Here is a 23,067-nt window from a genome sequence, read left to right on the forward strand (position 1 = left end):
ACTAATATGGGGACCTATTATTGCTTGTGTTTGTAGATTATGAGAATAATCTCCAAATTTTTATCAGTTAAATAATCTGATAGGATTTAAGAATGATTTTGATAGTCGAGGTATTATTGGACACCTCGAAATGGAGAGAAAATCTTACAAAAAACTGAGAAATAAAACTGTCTCATAATTATTTGACTTTATTCCTTGGAGATCTCTTGAAAACTGATCATGAGGATGGGTGAGGAAACAATAGATTAGATTAGGTTTTGCTTTATTTAACTTTAATGCTGTTTAAAGAATAAATATGTCTACAGCACTGGATTTCAATTAAAAAACACACACATTTTAAGACACAATCCAACTTTTTATTGAGGGTTTTTTCAGTTTTATACACAGCCTACACCTATTCACTATAATTCTTTACAGTAGAAAAATAATGTTTGGATTTCCAGACTATTACAACTGTAGTCACATTTGGAAGAAGTATTCAAAAGCATTACTGTAAAACAAGCTGTGTACGCAGGTCAATCTGTTATAATCAATCATGAAAGCATTCTTATAACACTGGTGAGTTAAAGTTTTATCTTTCATAATTTCCTTCAAACAGCACACAGAACAGAGGACACAGAGAGCAAAATAACAAAAGCAAGATATATGATCTCTCTAGAAAAAACAAATAAATTACAAAAAATGGGCAATTACACACCAGAGTAAATTGAAAAGGAAGAATCCGTTTAAGTGTTTTTTTAACAACAGGAAATGTTGAAAAAAAAAAAATTGAAAGTACATAGAGTGTTTGCGATACAGATTTCAACACAATGGAAGCAAAACTGGTGCGTCAGATAAAGCAGCTCTTTGGGTTTGTGGAACTTACTGGTTAAAAGTTAAACACGACTATCTAATTCGCCTGTAAATAGTTTTAGCAATACACCATGCAGCGAGAACAACAGAGAATTTATCCATAAAGTGATGCACATTCATTTTAGTCACAAAAACACAAGCAGACATCTCTACAGCAGCGCTGGGTGTCACATGGTGAGTGTGGATGAGCCGGAGACGGCTAACTTCAGTTGAACAGCATTCAGTCAGACGCCCAGGTGCTTGTTGAGCCTGCTGAGAGCGTCACCCACGATATCAAGCTCGTGCCGGAGCTCTTCAACCACACTGTTGATGCTGGGAGTGTCTTTCAGCACGTCTACGCTCTGAGTATAGGGGTTATATCGAACTGTGAAGGGACGCTTGATGGTCTTGGCAAACTCCCTGAAAAAAAAATTGCATGCTTGGATATATGCAAAGATGCCAAGATAATTTTTATCCTCAGTATGATGCAATATTATAAAACAAGAACAAATGAACAAACCTCATCTTGACTTTGGCTTCCTCAAAACTGTCTGACACAAAATAAACATCCTGAAATGTTGTGATGATGCATTCCTGCTTGCTTGTTACTTTGGGGTCAAAAGGCATTATCCTTGCATTTCCAGACAGCGCATGCTATAAGAAAAAGAAGAATGTGATGAAAATGCTTGGAACTACGTTAATGCTTGCATTTGGACCATTATGTTCAATAAAAATGTCTTTTAATTGTGTTAATCAAATGTAGATAGTCAAATGGACAATACTGTATGTTGTAATTATGTTAAATTTGAAACCTTTTCCAACCAAATGATGTCAGAAATAAGATTTTGAATTAGGTTGCACTCTTTATGATCTTGACGTAATGTTTCCTACCTTAAGCTCACTGATTGATGACAGCAGGCCCGCTCCATATGCTCGCAGCTTCCCTTCTTGTTTGCATAGGCCAAACTCCACTGTGAAGAAGTAGCACTGAAACATAGAAAAATATAAGAAGTTACAACAGCAAAATTTAACAATGAACATTTAATAAGGTTTGGCTGAAAACGAGAAACTCACTGTGGCCAGTTTCTGAACAGAATCATCCGAGGCCCCGAGTGAAGCAAGACCAATCTCCTGAGAGAACTGGGCGAAGCTGGGTTCTGCTAGCAGCGGAACGTGTCCCAGCAGTTCATGGCATGTGTCCCTGTATGATGAAAAATAACAGAATATTTATCCCTACTGCAATAGCAATTTATTTTCAAACAAAACAGATAAGTCTACTCACGGTTCTGGCGTGTACAGGGGGTCAGAGCTGTGCCGCACATACTGGGTACAGTGGAAAACCCGGAAGGCCAAACCAGCAAGGAAGTCCCGTGGGGACAGGTAACCTGCCACAGGTCTGATGGTGAATCCAGTTCGTTCTGAAAAAGATGGTTTAATAAAATGCTTCTGACTACATCTGTAAATAATGACGCGTTAAGGTTTGATTGAAGATGGTTTAAATGAAAATTACCTTTGAGGAAGCGGGAGACATCCTCCAGCTGAGGGATGTTATCCTCCCGACATTCACAGTATTTGGACAGCAGTGGCAGATTCTTCAAGTATTCCCGGCAGGCGTGGGTGGGGTACAACTTGTTCAGCTCCCTGTACACAACACCCCAAGTCTTCACTTCCTCCTCTGTGAACTCAATATGAGGGATGGGATCCCCACTGGAGAAAAACACAAAATTCTGTAAGTATTAAACGAAAAAGAACAACAGGCTGCCTAATGTTGCGCATGATTTCTCTGAACTTTGATGCGGCTTTCCAAAAACTTCCCACACACCCACCAGTCTGTGCCATGAGCTTTGGTGATGCTTTTAGGGAATTTACTGGTTAATTTTTACTGTTTGCTTTACTCAACCCACCAAATGCTTTCCAGAAATTTTGTAAAGAAACCTTTAGGTTTCATCAAAGTATCTGCTAACGTCTGGGAAAGTCCCTGGCTTGTTCTGGAAAGTAAATACAAAGCTTCATGAAAGTGCAAGGAACTTCCATTTAATTTCATAAGAAGTGTAATTTAATGGAAATTGTAAATAAGCTCCAAATTACTTGAAATTGTCCATTAAATTCCAGGAAATTAAACAATAAATTCAATGAGAGTACCAGGGAAGCACCTTGTCTTAGTTATTTGAAAGAACCTGATAAAGTCATGTAAAATAGCCAACATCTTCACTTAAAATCTAATGAAAGTACTTTGTAAGTTTTGGAAACCAACCTCTTAGTTCTGTGAAAGTAGTTGGAAAGTTTAATGAAAGTACCTATTCGGTAAACCTGCTAAGTAACTACCCTCAAAGTTCTAGGAAAGCTACATATATTTAAAATAGTTGTTTGAATATATAGAAACTCACTGTCTGTAGGCCATGGCAAGATCAGCAAAATACTTTCGTCTTTTGCGGTAGACATTGTCCTTAAAACCCTGGAAATGAGAAGCATAGCTTTATAAGATTGTGCCTTAATTCGGAGGGTTTACCTTCTGAAAACCATTCAGTAGTCTGATACTGTACCGGATGGTCGGCATCCAGCTCAGATCCATACATCAGGACACGATTAGCACACTTGTCCAAGTCGGATATTTTCTTTGGGAACCAAGGTACATCGTACATATCTGAAAAGAATTTGGGAGGATGTCAAAGAATTAATTTCTAATGCACTTGAAACAGATTTTAAAAAAACCTTGCCACACTTTAGACGTTTGCTCCTCTGTCTTTACCTTCTTCAAGCAGACAGGAGTTATCTGGAGGGTCCATGTCCACCACATTCACATGCTTCCGGAGCAGATGGATGATTTCGTTCAGTTGTTCGTGGTTGCTGTCGCAGTCCACAAAAATTTCAAACTCAGAGTTGCGCCTTTTGGATTTTCTGGATTCAATGTGTATGAGGTTGACATGGTTTTCCTGCAAGAAACAGTAAAAAAAAAAAAAGCATATCATGCTGATTCATTTTTGCATCAACGTCACAAAACCAATTGATGTCTCACTCACTGTTCAAAAGGTAATCTAAATTGAAAAAAGGGAAATATTGTTAAAAAATCGCTCATACTTGGAAGAGTTTGAGAGCCTTCACAAGTCCTCCAACTTCATTTTTCAGGGAGAAGATGATCGTTGCTCTCCCTTTCTCGGATGAATTCTTCTCTGTGTTTTCTTCGATTTTTGTGAAGGTTGACTTGTTTATCTGTGGATCGAAACCAAAGATGGGTAAGCTCTTGAATCTGTGTTCCCGAAAACGCATGTTACGCTCGAACCAAAGCTTTAGCGCGTGTAATGACGTGAATGCACAACTTCTAATCACTTAAGAGCATCGAGCGATCCGAAAAATCCTTCGAACATCTTGTCTCATGTGCGTGAGTCACTCGCACCAGAAGAAGTAAGAGTCAAAGACTGTCGAAGCTGGAGGCATTGAAGGGTAAATACTTTGAAGTAATAATATGCTCTTCTTAGAAATTCACACCGAAGTTAGCCGCAAATGTCGACAGGATTAAGTTTGGGCTGAGCGGCGCCACTGTCCATTTCAGCACGTTGGACAGCGCTCTCACGTTGACGCATGGCTGCACACGCCAGGGGAAAATTCACCTAATCCTGTCAGATTGTTCCGAGACGGCAGCGCAAAACTAATCTAATTTAATTGACTGGAGCGTTTTTTAATTGACATTCAAAGGCAGTTACGATGCGATTCAGAACCAAAATTATTTGCAAGAAATTCTATATTTCTCACGCGGATTTTTGCATTAGGATTACAGGTGGAGATCAGCTGCAAGAAAAAGTAAAAACGACCTCACTTAATCTCTTCCTACCATGTTTCTTCCCTCGTTCATGGTGTAAAAGGCGCGGCAGAGCAGTTTTCCGCTCACCCTGGTCCTTATCGTCCCACAAAGCATTAGTGCATGGGAGACTGGATCAGGACGCTGGACAGGGGTCAACTCTTTGCGTCTCGGTTTAACGAGGATGAACTTGTCTCTGTCTCAAAGAATCGCCTTACAGCAATCTCATTTAGAGAGCGGGGAAGCCTATTATTAGCACCCTGCGTGCTGAAAGCTCATCAAACGCTTTTTTAATCGCCCGTTTGAAAACTGGGAAGTGAGATGAAACTGCTAAGGGAAAATGTATATATCACAGCTTAAACATAAACTTTTTGTTAACATTTTTGCTTATCAAGACTTCAAGTTCAAGTTGCTGAAACGTTAATAAAGATGAATTACATTACTTGTGCTTTAAATGTGTTTTCATCACGTTTTTTGACACCATTCAGAAAGAAGAGTATTGGAATACATTTCTATAAAGAAAATAAAAATACAAACTTTGTATGCTTGGATTTATAAGACACGGCTGCTACACATGCGCACATGCGTGTCACAATACATCTCTTAATGTGAAACGTGTCTTTTCCACGTGCGGACATTGAATACTTAAGGTAAATAGCGGCACATTTCTCTGCTTTTCTATTAACCTATTAAATGCATTTAACCCGCTTAAACCTTGACGGAAATTTCAATACAAAACGGCTTAAATTGATCTGCGCAAAGTAAAAGATTAAAACGAATCGACTGTCCAAAAGTTGATTCCTTAAAGTAAAAGTTATAAAAATAAAATAAATAAAAAATAAAATAAAATAAAAAAGTCTTATGGTTTTGGTCCGTGCATCAATGTCTCACCGGAAAACATGTCAAAGAATCAACACTGCAACATTTTAAAATTGTGTAATTTAATTGCATACCACTTTTCTTACCTCATTGTTGAGTAGCTTTTCCTCAAAGCCAATGTTCATAGAGTCAAACGATCGTCCTCTGCGTGGCCCTTCCACCTTATTCGAGTACATGTTAAAGTGCTCCGGTTTATTAAGGGGTTTTATCTAGTTTTTACTCAAGTAAATTACCTAAATTAGCCTACGCCTTCTTTTTTTTAATGGGGGGAGGGGAGGTTCTTTAACCCCGAGAAGCAGCGGACTTTGCTATTTAACCACACAGAGACACAGGTGGGGGCAATAATCTGCCCCACGGCAGCAAATGGAAAAAGAGCAGCGCCTCCCACGTCATTGGGGGGAAAAATGTCTTTTTTTTTCCATCCAAAGGTCTGAAACGACATCAGAAAGATCAGTCATGAATATAAATTTTACCTCAAGGATGAAATGAAAGGATAAAAGTTAAAGTTTGTGTTTCAATTGTCTTGCAGTGGACATGAAAGTACAATGTTATTGTGAGATAAGGAAGCAATTTTCATATTTTTCTGAATTCATTGGAGTTTGGCTTACACTAATATTGAACATGAAACACGACAAATTGTATCTGTAATTTATGTTTGTGCTCAAACTGCTTCATTTTCACAAAAGGATTTAAAATGTCGTTTGTTGATCCCTTAGAAAACATCAGGTTGTAAGAGGATTTAAGTGTAGCCCACCTGATTTTCTTCAAGTGATGCAAACAGCCCCCTCTTTTAAAAATCTCCTCCACTGCTCTGTAAGCTCTCCTGGCCTCTAAACATAATCTGCCTGTTTTCTTCTCTTTAACACCCTTTTATAATGAGGTCAACACAATTAGTGAAAAGGGTCTCAGTGGCTTTGGCCGGCAGGATCGAGATGACGGAGCATTGAGCGTATAAGATCTAATTACTTTAAACAGATAACAATTCTTGTACTCTAAGCTTTAGTCGCCTTACACACAGGACAAAGGCACTTTTAGCTTCTCGCTGGGTCACAGCTCTCATGTACTGATACATATGGCTGATTTACATGCTGTTTTGTATCAGGTGGGTCTGCTCCGTGTCACTCGTGATATGAGCTGATGCTTTACACAACCCAGGAGGCAGTCAAGGGTACTTCCCCTAGAACTGAACCCACAAGAGAAATTAATTCTGTTCTCCTCATAAGCGTGTCAACACCTATTACATAATTTATTGTGATGTTGACATCATGTTTTAGACCATATAGAAGTGTGAGTAAACCGATTACTTGACTGAGCCGTTACAACACAATAAAACCAGTCCACTGAAGCTCAGGCTGTATGTTGTTGTGCTGCAGGTTGAACCTCTTCCTCAGTTCAATGTCTTTTGCAGCCTGTGTCAGTCTTTCTTCCAGTATTGCTCTGTATTTCTCTCCATCCATCTCTGAATCAGATCTGATCAACTTCCCTGTCTCTGACTTAAGAAAAGCATTGCACCATGTTTCATTGTATTTGGGATAATGCTCATCATTATTTTTTTATCCACACTTCATTTTCACATGTAGGTCAAAAAGCTCAACTTTGGTTTTATTTGATTACAGAGCCTTTGTGCTGTATTTGGATAGACTGACCAATGTTCTGTGAAATGTCTATGGCGTTCGTAACAATAATAATGTTGATCTTTTGTAAATTTTGAATGAATTAAGACTGCTGCGTTTTAATAAGAAACATGTCCAAACTTAATTATCCCATTAGTGGCTCTCCATTGGACTTTTATCAAGAGATGTTGAGGATCAATCTAACATATTACAGAAACTTGCAAATATTATACACTTCACAAGTCCAGTTATACAAATACAAAACTAAATGATGGACTATATCTTTCTAATAGTAGTTATTAGAAATCTTGTGAGGACAAAGCCCAGTGAGAGCTGATTGGGTTCAGGATGCACTAATGTGCCGTGGTTTTCATTAACCTTAGTCACAGGGTAAAGCTCTATCAAACTCACTTATTGCTACATTTTCACAGATGTGACGTCTCTGATGCAGATGCTCTGGTCATGTCTTTGATCTTCTCTGATTGTTCAAGAGTCTGGATCAGATCTCAGCCCAAGATGTCCTGTATGTCATGGCTCATTCAGCTTAAAATACACAGTACAGAAGTATGGCTACAGCAAGTGTTTTTTTTTCTCAATGTGTCTGAACAGTATTAAAAGTGTAAGCTATCTGTTCACTAATAGGGTAATTCTTATGCCTCAAGACAACAGAAAAAGTGAAGGTTTAAGGTGGTACACTTGTTGCAACATTTTAGCCTTTAGCAGTCGTTTTTCAAAAAATACCTTAGGATAATTATTAGGAAAAGCTTTCCATCTTTACCCTAATGCATTTTGTTATGCAAAATATACTTTAAATTGATTAAATAAACATAGAGCATAATGTTTTCAAATATGTACATTGATTTATGTTTTACTTATTTGCAGCTGGAGCTGTTATGACATTGCATTATGCTTATTGTCATGTGATATTGTGATTATAGCATTCCCCAGTCTGTATGAGGAAGAAAGAGGTGAGACATAAAGTAAGTACCAATTTCTTCTGACCCTCACCTTTTGTCATGAGATATGGATCCCGGATATAAGCAGGCAGAATGAGTGCTGCATGTCTGCAGGGCGGCGAGTGGTGAGGAGTAAAGTCACTGCTTTTCCACATCAAAAGGAGTCAGTGGAAGTTGATCAGGATGCCTCTTGGGTGGCTTCCTTTGGAGAATTGCCAAGCACATTCTATTTGAAGAACAAACTGGACAAGACCCAGTACTTAATGGACAAACTATAATAGCCCATCCTAGGAATGCCTTGTGAGCCCGCAGAGATGGGGGAGATGGATGTCAGGTTTCCCTCCTGGACCTGTAACCTCGATGACGTGATTTGGATTGTAAGTGGGAGAAAACAATGGATGGATGAAATATCGTGATGATGAGAGTCTGTTGACATGATAACTACAATTCTGGCCTTTAGGGAAGCGTGCCAAGAAGAAAACCATTACTGAAATAAAACCAAAATAAATCTCATTTGCAGCTTACTACAATCAGTGTTCAGTGTACAGCGAACATGTGGGAAAAGATCATGTGGCCATATGAAACCAAAATGTAACTTTTGGACCTATATTCAAAATGCTATTTGTGACAGAAAACACTGCATATCAACCATAAACGGTATCCCAACCATGAAACATAGTGGTGGCAGCATCAGGATGTGGGGATGCTGACAGTAATTGAAAAGGTGAAAAGCAATGGTGTCCACTTGAGATAAGGATACAGTCATTAGTGATACTTTAACTGTGTAATTTTGGATTATTCAAAGAACACCTATCCACTCCATGGTACAAAATATTTAGCAAAATAAATGTATTAATTGACTTGTAGAGTGCATTGAAAAAATACCAAATAAATAGACAGTAACTGTTATTGTTCTCCACATTGCAATTAGGATTATAAAGCATGACTTTAGCAATATTGCAATATGACATTTTCCTCACTACTCTTGTTTTCCACAATCAACACTCATGGAATCACAAAGTCTGACCAAATATTGACTCCAAGCAGATTTTTGAAATTGTAATTTAGTAGACATTGATATTGCAATAAAGATTGTAACAGGGATTATTACTGAAATTAAATACAGATGTAATACACACTTCATTCATCTCCTGCTGGGACTATGGCATCAGACCATATCAGTAATCCTGCCTTCATGTCACTGCTGCAATACAACCTAGCCCTCAAGCCAAACGTTGATTTTAAAAAGCTCTGTAGACAAAATAAGGCATTTTAAAATTCAGCATCATTAAAACAAGGCTCATGTGTGAGGTTTGGGACAGACCAAGCCTCACATGTGTGTCTCTGTGTGTTAAAGCTTCAGGCTGGCCGATCTGTCCCAGTTCTGTTCACTCCAATCAGACAGATTTACTCACAGTGTCTGATCATCAGACCGCTCGACAATTCCCTGTCTAATCTCTGCCATGGTAGTAAGCACTAGAGTTAATAAAGCCAAAAAGTGAGCTGCTTCTCACTGAGCATTTGGAAGATGTGTAATAAAAGATGATAATTTAAAAAAACAGTTTCCTCTTTTCAAACACGCTACAGGGAGTCAGAAATTACAACTTATGACTAAAGATATTTAACTGAGACTTACTGGTGGCATTAACACAGCTGTAATTAAACAAATGTTAATTTATCAGGACACAAGAGAAAAAGATACTCAAGGTTAACAGTTACACAAATTCTAACCTAATGGAGATGTCCAGCTTTATCATACTGCTTTGTTAAAAAAAATAGCATTATAAAGTTTTAGTTATGGGGTAATAATACTCATGCATTTAGCTTTGAAATAATCTAAGCATTTTGTAACTGGCTGTTTCAAAAGCAGTATGCCACGGTTCTTCTTCTTCAGGGCATCTGATCTTGTTGTCCCATCACAATTATTTAAGTTTCCAAATATCTAAGGTTTCTTCCACATCAATAGTTTTCCAGTCCTTCACCTGATTACATAACTAACTAATCAGAAGAGTGAATAGTCAGCTTGTGCACACTTCCTGTGACTGGAATGCTCCCCTGTAATTAGCCCCTAGTCTGTCAATGCAGAGCAAACAGCAGCATCTGCTACTGGCTATTGGTGAAAGGCATCAGTGTACACAAGGACAGGGGGTGAACCGCGCCTTATAAACACCTGCAACATTCAAAATAATCCTTAGATAGTATAAAAAGATGTTCCTAGATTTAAAAACATCCAGGTACTTAAAAAACTCCTCTAAGTGCTACCTAATGCTCACTGAAACATATTTTAATGAGCTATTAACATAAGAAATATTTGTCTATGCCAGTATTTTTATAGTGTGTTTTGTTTATTGCACATACTTCAGTTCAAGAAATTATAAATGTAATAAAAAGAAAATATTTTTACAAAGCAGTATTTTTTCTTTTGTGTTATTAGCTGGTAACACAAACATTTACAATGTAAATGTTTTTTACTGTAAATATAAAGTATTTCTAGAAAATTCACACCAGATATAGCAACCAAAGTAATACACACACTCAAACACATCAAAGCAAATTATTGCTTAGCTTTATGTAAGGACGTGGAACAGGGTACAGGCATTTAACACACAAAGAACAGGAAATGCAGAATGGCATAGAAAGTCAAGAAATCAGCTAAAAACTGCCAGTATTTAGATTTAGATTGTTCTGCACAAACCGGTTTCTAAATTCTGAATATTCCAGTGAGTGACACTGTAGCCAATATCCAGAAGCAGAAAGAACATAATTTTACTACAAACCAATCACAGTTAAGAAAAGCATGTTGGAGATTGCTCAACCTTGCTAACGTCTTAGTGCGACGCTCAGGAGGAGCGCAGCAGATGTCACGGGCAGACACCATGTTTGAAAGAGAAATGATTCTTTACTTCACCCAAAAACACCACGCCTAAAAGGATACTTATAGGTGCCTACATCTTGGTGATAACTGTTCTGGAAGTAACTCTTAGTCAGTTTTTTTTTAAGCAGGACCCTTAATAATAATTTTATAAGTGTCACTTTCAAAGACTTTTAATGATGTTCAGCTTAGAAAGGATGCTGACTCTTTCAAAGTTAACCATTTTTTTAGCTTGGCACACATTAAAACATGCTGATAACTGTAAAAAAAAATACTGCTGAGTCATAGATCACAATTTGTACAGATTAATTGGTGTGCACTTTATTATTATAATTTTCCAACCGATAAGCCAGCAGAAAAAAAGTAGAGCATGCTGTTAAGACAAATTCAAATATTAGCATTGTGTTTACAAGTGGTAAGGGTCTGAGCATGTGATGTTTGGGAGATTACGTAAAATGAATGTTTCATTGTGAGCCTGTTGACAAGAGACGGAGGGCGGGGAACTCAGGAAATGAGCCGAACTGGGCTTTGGTTGCACCCACTAGCATCATGTGTCTTTGTTAACACGCCTTCTCCATGCAGGTGCTTGTGAATGGGAGAGTCCTCCGAATCAAAGGAGAGGCTACGTGAAAGTCCACACGTATTCCCTGTCCTCCCTGTGAGACGTGTGACAACTGACACCACAGGATCAGGGGAGGACATGCGAAGAATAGGACATTTATAAAAACTTTTCTCCATTCAGGACAGGCTGGATCTTATGGGAAATTGTTTTAAAACAGATTTATTTAGTTTTTTGTTTTATTTGTTTGTATTCAATATATTCAAAAGCCAGAAAGTTAGAATTTAATTATCTAAATATATACAAAGTATGTGACATGCAGTGCAATGTTACTGTGCATAGCAGCTTAATCATTTTAAACATTTTAGCCTCACTGGTCCCTGGTTTGCTATGACACTTATGTGTTATGATGTATTTCTTAGATGTTTATTTCATTATATTTTTACTGTGAAGTGCTTTGCGACTCCTGTCTGAGAAAGGTGCTATGTAAATAAGATTTACTTTTATTTTATTATCACATATTATTATTTTATAAACACAAAGGAGACATGGATTTTAAAGAATTTAAAAAATAATAAAATTGCATAAACAAAAACCTTAAATCATGGCATATTCATCGCACTTTAGTAATCCTAAAATAAAATTACCTGAAACTAATTGCTTTGATATATTTAATAATTCAATTCATTAATTGTGTAATTTATCAATGTATAAATCCAGATGTTGTGTGAAGGTTTCAGATGTTTGGTCTAAAATGTTAATGAACAAAAAGCTTTTTTTTTTTTTTGCATGGAAGAACGAAGAAAAAACAATTCTCAGTCCCTAAAACACAATTAAGTTTGTGGCTGTGAAGTTCAAAGGTATGAATAGTTTTGGCAAGACACTTTGTATTCTAACAGGGTTTAAATTTTCATCAAATTCAACAGAAAATTCTTGTTTGTTCAAAAAACAGTGAATCCTTTGGGTGTGAGGTAAAAGGAAACTTCATACATGACACTTCACATTAGCATCAAATACATCCAAGTCATTTCAGTGCTAGTGACGTGTAAGATATATGCACAGGACACATAGCTACCTTCATGAAGTCAGATTACATCATGCTGCTGAGAAGACTGGCAGGCAGACAACGAAGTTTGGCAGGGCAGTGGGAAACATCTGGGCTTCAACTGTGATTTTCTGTGACATGAGTTGCCTGGCAGCAAGGCCTGCAGACAGGAGAGTATCCGTCACTGGGCACAAGCCGTCGTGAAAGACCAAGCATGATTAGCTCTAACTTGGTATTTTTTCCTTATGACGACAGTCGTGACCTGCATGCAGCACAGGTCAGAGCAGAGGTGTTCAGAGAGATGTTGCACCACCCACCCCTCAAAAAACAGGATGATCCTCCGTTCTCACATCCAACATTACCACCCAGGGATTTCCATTAGAAAGAGTGTTCTACATATCAATCCCAGCTTTAATTAAAGAGCTGCTATATTCAAGGGGGCTTGGCGAGCCTGCTGGAAGTACGCAGGCTGCTGGGCTGTTCTCCATGAGTGAGCGAAACGCTTCATTTGGAAACCAGATGAGTTTATTGTTTGCAGGCTCAAAGCCTTTCATCTGTTGTTTTTGTTTTTTATTCTTACCAAGTGACTGTCACCCTTTGGTAAACACTTGATCTCGTCATCAGCATCATTACTCATACGCTTAAAAAAGGTGACTCAACGCAGTTTTGTCTTATGTGGAAATGTACACTTCTAAAATGCACCTGGCAAACATTTATTGTTTGAAACATGAATGTAAATAATGAGCACCGGGCTATAAAAAAACATTTATTTTTAGGTTTTGTGACACACAAATTAAAAGGTGGAGAAGAACATTTCTACCAATTATTAATGTCATCTTAGATGATCTTTGTTTGGTCATGTAAAATAAATGTTATTTTACTGCAATAAAAGCAACAACATCATTTCTCAGTTATGACTGCTGCTTGGAGACATGGACGTTTCTTTGTAAAAATAGGTGAAAAGAAATAACCTTGAAAAAAGTTAGTCTTTTAAGATCCAATTTTAAAAAGCATAAAAACAGTTAATGGTATACATCTATATTTTTAGGAATTGTTAGAGAAACCACCAAATGTGTTACATCGATTGAGTTAAAAGAAGAATTATTAGATGTTGGATTTATTTTCCCCCACTTCTCTGTAGTTATGCTCCAAAAAAAGTTTGGATTTTTCCAATATTTTCAATGCAAGTTTATGCTCCAGCAAAAACATTTTAAACAAAGGGTGTCAATAAAAGTGTCAGTCGCCATTATAAATCCTCAACTAAGCAAAAAAACCCCCCAAAAAACAAGGATGTGTGTTTGGTGTCCTGTACTTTTGACTGAAATCATATTGGCCTACTGTTTGCTTTAAAAATTTTATCACATCATTACATCAATGATTCAATACAGGGCACATATAATCTTAATAAAAAAAATAATTAAAAACTGTAAAGCATGTACGGATCTTTAATTTTGCCAAGATAAGCAAATCATAGATCAAGTTATCAAAAGAAATGATAAAGTTTACCATTAATGATAATGTCTATCGCATGGAAATACAAATATTTGGAGAGGAAAGACTAGCTGCTATAAAAAGCAGCAGGAGACTGAGTGAGAGCTAACACTGATCAGCAGGAGCCTCAGACAGGAAACTGTGTCCTCATCATGTCTGCCAGTTGAGGATCAGCCTCTGACAACGCAGCCTGCAGGTGCTGAAACTGTACAAGAAAAGAAAAGGGGAAGGGTGGAAATAACATGTTTATTTTCCACAGGAGGTGGTGTGGTGGGACAGACTGTCAGACTAATTAGACAGCAGGTCTAAAAGAAAACCTCTCAATATAAATAGCAAAAACAGGAGAGGCTTTTACTTACATCATACTAATGTTATTTGTACAGGAGAATTTAAAATCTATTTTTGCACAATTTTCCATTAATTTGAAAACAGATCTTGTGGGACAAAAGTTTATTCCAAGAAATGCTTAAGGTAAGATACGTGAAAAGCCTGTGTGACATCTTTCTCCAACCTGTGTAATTGTTAGAAATAAGCCTAAACTGAAATTTTAATTTTACACTTACCTGTACTGTTTTCACTCAAATACATTAAAGTGACTTTCAGTGTCATCTGACACTCGTTTACATTACATCTGGCTTTTATTAACATCAAACTTTAAACACTCCTTTTTGGTCAGTTTGATAATATTGTTGCGCATTGAGAATGATATATCAATCTGTGCTTGTAACAGTAGCTGATTGCAGACATTATAGCAAAGAAATGAAATAAGATCAATTCATAAAAAAAAGAAAAGTTCAAATAGTAATATGTCTGAAGAGAGAACTTACAGAAGTCTTAAAATTGGGAAGCAAACAGGCTGCAGCTGCTTGACAGGTTTTCTGTGTCAGGTCGTCATTCTTTATTAAATCTGCCACCGTGTCCTACAGTGAAACAGTACAGAAACACGAGATCATTTACAGTTATACAGCTATACGTCTATGATAATAGAAAAAATGGCAATGTTTAATTGGTCTGTGAGATTACCTTTGTAATATTAAGGCAAATGTCAGCTAGAAACTCTGAGGTAATCTCTGCAAGAGTCTGCAGCTGGTCATCATTTGCTTCGTCTTTGTTGGAATCTTCCCTTTTGGACTCGCTTTGATGCTGGCACACCCGAAAGACTGACCCAATCAGAGACAGGCCTGGATGGGGGGAAAAAAACAAACAAGTTAAAATTATATGAAGAGTAAAAGTCGATCTGGGATATCAGTCCAAAAAGACTTAAAAGTGTTGAAGCAGGTGGAAATGTTTGGAAACTTACTGGTGTCGTTTCTGCTGCACCACAGATTCTGGCATCTATAAAGAGCCTGCAGCACAGACAACGCCTGAATTAAAATGCTTTTCTGCTCATGCAGGACAACCGGAAGATCATTTGGCTGACAGAGGTCCTCGCACACAACGTCACTAACAAACTCCCACAGTGATTTGCCAGGTCCATCAGGTGCCGCTGGGAAAACAATGACGTAATGTTTTTTTTTAGTTTTTTTTAACTTGACGTTTAAACCTTGAACCTCTTGAGACTGAAATCTGATGAAAGAAACATTACCAAAAACCTGAATGCCCTCCTCTACAGTGGTGAGAAGTTGGAAGATGTGAAGATAAACCTCCAGACCATTGGGACTCTCAGACCTGTGAAAATATAGAGATCAATATAATGGAACTTCACATAAATGTGGTGGTCCCCCTGTTCAAAAAGGGGGACCGGAGGGTGTGCTCCAATTATAGAAGGGTCACACTCTTAAGCCTCCCTGGCAAGGTCTATTCAGGGGTCCTGGAGAGGAGGGTCCGTCGGATAGTCGAACCTCGGATTCAGGAAGAGCAGTGTGGTTTTCGTCCTGGTCGTGGAACACTGGACCAGCTCTACACCCTCAGCAGGGTCCTGGAGGGTGCATGGGAGTTCGCCCAACCAGTCTACATGTGTTTTGTGGACTTGGAGAAGGCGTTCGACCGTGTCCCTCGGGGAGCCCTGCGGGGGGTTCTCCGGGAGTATGGGGTACCGGGCCCTTTGATACGGGCTGTCAGGTCCCTGTATGACCGGTGTCAGAGTCTGGTCCGCATTGCCGGCAGTAAGTCGGGCTCGTTTCCGGTGAGAGTTGGACTCCGTCAGGGCTGCCCTTTGTCACCGATTCTGTTCATCACTTTCATGGACAGAATTTCTAGGCGCAGCCAAGGTGTTGAGGGGATCCGATTTGGTGGCCTCAGGATCTCATCTCTGCTTTTCGCAGACGATGTGGTCCTTTTGGCTTCATCAGATCGTGATCTGCAGCTCTCGCTGGATCGGTTCGCAGCCGAGTGTGAAGCGGCCGGGATGGGGATCAGTGCCTCCAAATCCGAGGCCATGGTCTTGAGCCGGAAAAGGGTAGAGTGCCTTCTCCGGGTCAGGGGGGGTGTCCTGCCCCAAGTGGAGGAGTTTAAGTATCTCGGGATCTTGTTCACGAATGGGGGAAGAAGGGAGCGGGAGATCGACAGGCGGATTGGCGCAGCGTCTGCTGTCAAGCGGGCGCTGTACCGGTCCGTCGTGGTGAAGAGAGAGCTGAGCCAAAAAGCGAAGCTCTCGATTTACCGGTCGATCTACGTTCCCACCCTCATCTATGGTCATGAGCTTTGGGTCATGACCGAAAGAACGAGATTGCGGATACAAGCGGCCGAAATGGGTTTTCTCCGTAGGGTGGCTGGGCTCTCCCTTAGAGATAGGGTGAGAAGCTCAGTCATCCGGGAGGGACTCAGAGTAGAGCCGCTGCTCCTTCACATCGAGAGGAGCCAGTTGAGGTGGCTTGGGCATCTGGTCAGGATGCCTCCTGGACGCCTCCCTGGTGAGGTGTTCCGGGCACGTCCCACCGGGAGGAGGCCCCGGGGAAGACCCAGGACACGCTGGAGGGACTATGTCTCTCGGCTGGCCTGGGAACGCCTCGGGATTCCCCCGGAGGAGCTGGAAGAAGTGGCTGGGGAGAGGGAAGTCTGGGCCTCCCTTCTGAAGCTGCTACCCCCGCGACCCGACCTCGGATAAGCGGAAGAAGATGGATGGATGGATGGATGGATGGATAAATGTGGCTTTTTGAAGCTGTTGCCAAAAGACAGGTCTGTTACTGCATAGTGAAATCATTAACATGCTACAAATAAAAATCAGCTTTTTAAAAAAAAAATACAGCTTTTGTAACACTAGTGGGATTTATTCATTAGTAGTTGGTTGTGAAGAAGGATAAAAAGAGAAGGGAAAGACATGCAGTGAAGCTCATATTGTCAAATTAAGGGATTTTAATATGTGTTTGAACCAGTCTGGTTCAGGTTGAAAACACAACTTCAAATAAAGATAAAGTTAGTAAATACAAAACACAATTTTAAAATGATGGTTTAATTGATTCAAAGAGAAAAAAAACAACTAAACAAACCTGATGCTAACTGAACATGTCTCGCTGCGCTAGGAAATGATTTATTCTCCTGCAATGCCACTTTCCAAAGATCGTAGAGATAAGAGCATGTTTGACATACTCCTCTTCATCCACATTCATTAACATTTTAGATGGTTTATTTATTTATTAATTTATTTGGCAAGGACAATGCACAACAATTAACATTTCTGTAAATATCTGTTGACCCAACCTGATCAACAGTTGATCCTGATGGATACTGCACCTTATCTATGGCCATATGAACAATGTTCCTGTTGATTTTTATATTTAAGAACTGAGGAAAAATACAGCTGAGTAAAAGAAAACTTTTAAATGCAGCCTGTTAATGTTAATAAGAGGTGAAATATCCAGCCAGTGTTAAAACCCATCTCAATGTCTTCAAAAGAGCCAAATTATTAATATATCCATGACCATAACCAGAGCATGCAAATGTCTGAACAGCACTGTGTGTGTATCAATCACTGTGGTCCAAATACTACAAGGTTCAACTGAAGTCAGGTAGTGACCAGATCCTGTTTGTAATTTTTACAGCTCTTCCCAACAGCTGGTGAGTTGGCTGGAAGTTGACAAGGAAGGGAGTACGAGCCAAATCTTTAGGTCTTTTCCTGCCCTAAAGGCATTACATGCCAGCATTTTCTTAGCCACTGCTTCTCTCCTCTTTATTTTTGCTATATATTTAAAAGGTAAAGTCAATATTTTTCTGTGGAACCTTTCTATGTCCAAATACAGAAATGGAAATGTTAGCAACACAATGAAAGGCATCAGATCTGTCAGGAACGGGTGCAAAACTTGGATACCACTCCTTTCCTACCTGAGTTGCTTTGCTGCCTCAAGGAGACACAAGCTCAAATCCAGATTGATATCCCCATCTCGCTCCTTCTCACCACTCGGCTGAGATGTGATCCAGCACTTCATTAATTCTTCATCAAGGTCAAACAGTTTGTCGATCAGCTCTCCCACCTTCTCCAGCAGATCAGCTGGATAATGCATATAAACATAAATTAGAAAGCAGGCAACAGATATGTACAGTAAAGTCAAAGAAAAAAACATCAAAATCACAGTGCTGCAAGAAAATGCAAGTTTTTTTTAACAAATACAAGTAATCAGCAAATAAATAGAAAGCATAAGATGAAAGTAGAGTACTGTTAATAGAACTGCTCATGATGAAACAGAGGCTGGAGCACACAGATGTCTGCTGTTGTATTCGCTGAAGCCACAGGGAACAGAAGTCTTTTTGAGACAAACAGGTCAATAGCAGTCTGCAAACAAAACGAGAGGAATTAATGTCACTCTCTTAGTTCCTGATTTTCATTAGTTAGGGAAGATTAAAATCATACCTGCTGGTTTCTAGAAGGGTTGGGGGATCAGCATCTCCCAGAAGAAGCAACAGCACAGCACTGTGGTCACACCAGGGAATTGCATTAGATATCAGAAACATAGCAGGAGCATTTGCGTTTATTAAGCAATTTGAGATCTTAGTTACCACTCACCCCAAATCCTCGTTTTGGCTGAGAGTCGCACATGTGTCCGGAAAACAAGCAATATTCCCAAGGATTCCTACACAAATTTCCTGGAGAAAGAAAAAATTATAGACATAATTGTTCTAATTATGTAAGAAAGTTGAAATAAAAACATTACTCATAGTACTGGTATTACAGGAACATTTATTGATCATTTAAGATTGAAATCTGGCATAAATGAAAAGTATTTCACTCACTGTAAGACGTGGGCAGCGAGATTTGGCTATGACTCCAAGAAGGATATCAGCAGCTTTGAATTCTTGTAGGAAACCCGCCACGTCCTGCATGCATTAGGGTCATAAGCAGCAAATATTAAAGCTGGATTATTGTTACATCATGCCTATAAATTCAACAGCTAAATGCACTGTGAGAGCAGATCTGCAAACTCCAGTTTAATTCCACGTTTCCTGATGTAAATCTTCTTTAATTTTAATATCCACAATCTTTACAACAGATCTACATTTTAGGCACAAATGAATTGAGATGTTTACAATTAAGTTCATAAATGCATTTAAGCATTTTTTAAGTTTAATGTGCAGCAGAATATGGCTATTCAAGTAAGGTAGATACTGCACCTTATCCATGGCCATATCCCAAACTTTGCAAAGATCTTCTTCCTCATCGTCAGAGAGCTGCATCTGATCTTCTGAGTTCTCTTCTGAATGCTCTGTAACCATCTGTAAAACAGTGTGAGTTTACAGAGATTTACATATTAGGGGCAGTGCATAAAAAGAAAGGATGCTCCAAATAACTTCAAAGTGTGTGCAAAAAAAGGGAACTCAAGAGATTTTTGGCCCGGGATGAAGTTTTGTTGCTAAAAAAAGAAAAATCCTATTTTGTATGTTCCAAATGCAACTTTAGCTTAGATTATGTTGGCCTTCTATCTGCTAGTCCTAAACTTAAGACACACTAAAAGTTAGTGATTAAGAAACATGATTTAGCAAGGCAGTCCACCTACCTGAATGAGTCGAGTCAGCGTGCTGAAAAGCCAGTGCTTGCTGTAAACGGTGTCTCCAATGGCATCCAGATCTTCTCCCTGGTCTCCATCAGCTTGGTCCGGGGGTGGCGACGGGTTGCGATCCATATGAGGAGACTGGAGTCCGGCTGGAGGTGACGATCTCTCATTTTCTTCCGGCTCAGCACCATCAGCACCGCTGTCTTAAAATAAACAGAGACGCTTAATATAAATCACAGAGCCTTTCAATATGAATGAATCTTGTTAGTGCGGACTTAAAAGATCATTGCCGTAGCAGAGAAGCACGAATGTTTAAGGAATATTATATAGACTTTCCTTCAGTATTAAGCTATTATTTTAATGCTAAAATACAAATAAATTAGTTTCTAAAACGTTTACGTGTTAAATAGTAAAACAGATCCACCGAAGTATTCCTGCAATAAATATTACCTCAATGAAAGTTATTGTATCAGTTTCAGAGCTCTTTTCCTGTTAGTTTTGTTAGAAAAGTATATTGTTAAACCCATAAATATGTCGTCGATTAGAATAATCCAACGTTAGACGCCTATAAACCACGTGATTTTAGCTACTTAAGCCTCAGAAACTATTCACATTTGGTAACTAGACATATTTAAGCTAGTTGCCGTCGTAAGTCGCTCCTACAGGCAGTAGTTTAACATTAAGTGTCAAATATAAACATGATATGTTTAAACTTACCCATGGGGACCGTTCTGAGCAAAGAGATCTGGTTATTTAACGTTACATTAAAGTTTTAGAAGATTTTAAATTGCAGCACCGCTCAATTTCAAACAGTCTCCATGTAAGATGGTCACATTGGCTGCGCATGCGCGTCTAATCTTGTTGTGGTTGAGAACTTGAATGCGAAACAGATATCGCCCCCTGTAGGTAGAAAGCGGAAGTGTCAGGTCCTCCTCAGGGCTTACTCAAGTCTTCTTTCTCATTGTTTAAAAAGAACTGCTGACCTCTGAATAATGAAAAGGAATTACATAAAATAGCAAGATATAAGAAACTACCATAACTGAAGTTAAAAGTCCAAACATAAGTATCATGACACAAACTGTTCAGTTTGTTTGATAGCAACTATAGGAGTTCAGACATAGTTTATGTTTCCAACCTCTTTTAATAGAAATGTATTGTCCATTCAGTCTGTGGACGTGAATATCTCTTTTTACTAACTCACTCTGTTTAGTGATTGACAACAAAAACAGCATTTACATGGTAGTAGAAAGTTTATAAGACGTTCAGAATAAATTTGATAATGCAAGATGTTCTCACCTCATCCTTCAGTGTCACTCTTTGTGTTTTTGTTGAACATGTTTAGTTGACCCAATGTGAAATTGATCTTTAGATTAAGTATTGTGAGCTGCAGCCTGTGTTCACTTCTGGACACAAAGTGGAAGTTCACACGTTGAATAAGGGTTAAGCAGACTGTGTGAGCTCTGCAGTAGCAAAACTTATAGTTTAGGTATTAAGTAAGTGTTACCTGAGTTGTTTTAGGATTATTCAGATGAAACACTGATTAAGCTTGGATAACACAACCTTACATTCAGCGCTTGCAGTTAACTCCACTAAAATGTGTCAAATTTTGACCTACTTTATGCAATTATTGAAGAAAATAAGCCACACTGTACTTCAGTCAATGTTTTGACTGAAGTACCTGTATTTAGTTGATTTAGACATTAGACATTAACTGACTGTAGCACCATACAGTCAGTTACTGTGAAACTGTGAACTTTCGCAAGTTCACAGTTTAACTTTTGTTCTTTAATTTATCATTGCTCATCTTGATAGACACTAATAAGATCAAATATTTTCCACCAGCTGAAATTAAACCACTGCAGCAGATGTCCACTGTATTGAATTTTCCGGGCATCTCAGGCCAGGCTGCATTTTGACGCATGTTGTTTTATGGGAAACGATGACAAGTCCTGGAGGTTAAACAGTATTGTCAACAATCATTACACAAATGTTGAAGTACTGCGTGTAATCCACGCTGTCTTGAGATAATTCAGAGTGGGCAACATCCTCCTTCAATCAACAGCAGAGTAATAACTACAGAGCTTTCTCATTTCACAGCTGTCCTGGTGTGGGAGTGGTTCAAAGCCCTGTTTGCACTTGGAGGAGCTTAAACCTGATGATATTTGAGAACATACCAGCTAGTTTTGTATTTGCTTTTAAACATATAGCCTTCCAACGTGAAAATAACTTTACTTTAAATTGAAAAGTAGGAAAATTTTACAGAGAACTTCCAACTTACTCCTATTATAGCTCAAGGCTGTCACTCTATAAGCATGGTCCCAATATTCTGCTATTTTGATTTATTTTGATAATGCTTTACAAATCAAAATGTGTAGATATGAAAAGTTTATTCTTCCATTTCTATTTTTTCAGTCATTTTGTGCTCTTACTTTTGACAGGAATTTAAATAAATATTGTTTATAATATGTTTCTGTATTAGTTTTAGTTTTTGGTTTTGTGCTGTTTTCTGTTGGTATTTGTTTTCTTTTGGTTTTTCTTAAGCATTGTGTGTTTTTCACCTGAAAGAATGGAAAGGTTAAAAATGACTGAAATAAATTTCAATACAACACACAGAAACATGCAGTAAGATGAAAGAAAACTTTGGAAAGCACGAGGAGGTAAACGAGGAAAGACAAGGTCAGTAAAGTGCAGTGATTACATTGGAATAAGATCAATGCCAGATCTCATTCATGTAAACGTGACTGCAGGAATGACAATCAAGGATGCAGCTCTGTCATTTCAGAAGTGCATCCTGGTCCATTCATAGTTCAACACAATTAAGATAATGAAATGGGTACTATAACTAGAAGAGAGCAAATATTAACTTCTGGTGACGTACTTCTGTGTTATTCAACCATCCATTCTTTCATTGAATGCACTGAGACAGACTTTTGTGACTTTTGTCAAAAAAACAAACAAAAAAAAACACGATTTTGGGGGTTTAACAAAGAAGAAGGATGTGAGACTAAACAGAATTGGTTCAGGTCAGGTTTTGTATCACAATTTTTTATTCCATCCCTTTTCACTTCCTGTCTATCCAAGTAAACAAACTATTTTATAAC

The 23,067-nt window shown here is 38.5% G+C and overlaps 2 protein-coding genes across 2 annotated transcripts; both read right to left on the reverse strand.

The window, feature by feature from the left end:
- Window positions 1-334: 334 nt before the first annotated feature.
- Window positions 335-5,786, reverse strand: tph1a (tryptophan hydroxylase 1 (tryptophan 5-monooxygenase) a). Its single transcript, XM_028027930.1, has 11 exons — window positions 5,593-5,786; window positions 3,910-4,041; window positions 3,581-3,764; window positions 3,375-3,475; window positions 3,219-3,286; window positions 2,342-2,538; window positions 2,114-2,249; window positions 1,906-2,032; window positions 1,723-1,818; window positions 1,352-1,485; window positions 335-1,251 (listed from the first exon to the last, which is right to left on the reverse strand). Exons 1-11 carry the CDS (start codon window positions 5,680-5,682, stop codon window positions 1,077-1,079), a joined length of 1,440 nt encoding a protein of 479 aa, XP_027883731.1. The 5' UTR covers window positions 5,683-5,786; the 3' UTR covers window positions 335-1,076.
- A 7,518-nt stretch (window positions 5,787-13,304) lies between these two features.
- Window positions 13,305-20,811, reverse strand: saal1 (serum amyloid A-like 1). Its single transcript, XM_028002662.1, has 13 exons — window positions 20,684-20,811; window positions 19,970-20,169; window positions 19,587-19,688; window positions 19,209-19,292; window positions 18,982-19,061; window positions 18,829-18,888; window positions 18,635-18,750; window positions 18,303-18,468; window positions 15,628-15,710; window positions 15,343-15,528; window positions 15,066-15,223; window positions 14,870-14,962; window positions 13,305-14,247 (listed from the first exon to the last, which is right to left on the reverse strand). The coding sequence occupies exons 1-13, from the start codon at window positions 20,685-20,687 to the stop codon at window positions 14,170-14,172; spliced, it is 1,410 nt and encodes a 469-aa protein (XP_027858463.1). The 5' UTR covers window positions 20,688-20,811; the 3' UTR covers window positions 13,305-14,169.
- Window positions 20,812-23,067: the final 2,256 nt, after the last annotated feature.

The sequence above is a fragment of the Xiphophorus couchianus genome, chromosome 2 (genome assembly GCF_001444195.1).
Source record: "Xiphophorus couchianus chromosome 2, X_couchianus-1.0, whole genome shotgun sequence".
In the NCBI taxonomy this organism is placed as follows: domain Eukaryota; kingdom Metazoa; phylum Chordata; class Actinopteri; order Cyprinodontiformes; family Poeciliidae; genus Xiphophorus; species Xiphophorus couchianus.

Excerpts from the sequence above, each read along its gene's own strand:
- tph1a (XM_028027930.1), bottom strand. The coding sequence starts at position 5,682 with ATGTACTCGAATAAGGTGGAAGGGCCACGCAGAGGACGATCGTTTGAC. Across the intron at positions 3,287-3,374 it reads AGCTGGATGCCGACCATCCG|GGTTTTAAGGACAATGTCTA; the intron begins GTACAGTATCAG and ends TCTCATTTCCAG. Across the intron at positions 1,252-1,351 it reads GAAGCCAAAGTCAAGATGAG|GGAGTTTGCCAAGACCATCA; the intron begins GTTTGTTCATTT and ends TTTTTTTTTCAG.
- saal1 (XM_028002662.1), bottom strand. Across the intron at positions 15,711-18,302 it reads GAGGCAGCAAAGCAACTCAG|GTCTGAGAGTCCCAATGGTC; the intron begins GTAGGAAAGGAG and ends ATATTTTCACAG. Across the intron at positions 15,529-15,627 it reads GGAGGGCATTCAGGTTTTTG|CGGCACCTGATGGACCTGGC; the intron begins GTAATGTTTCTT and ends TTGTTTTCCCAG.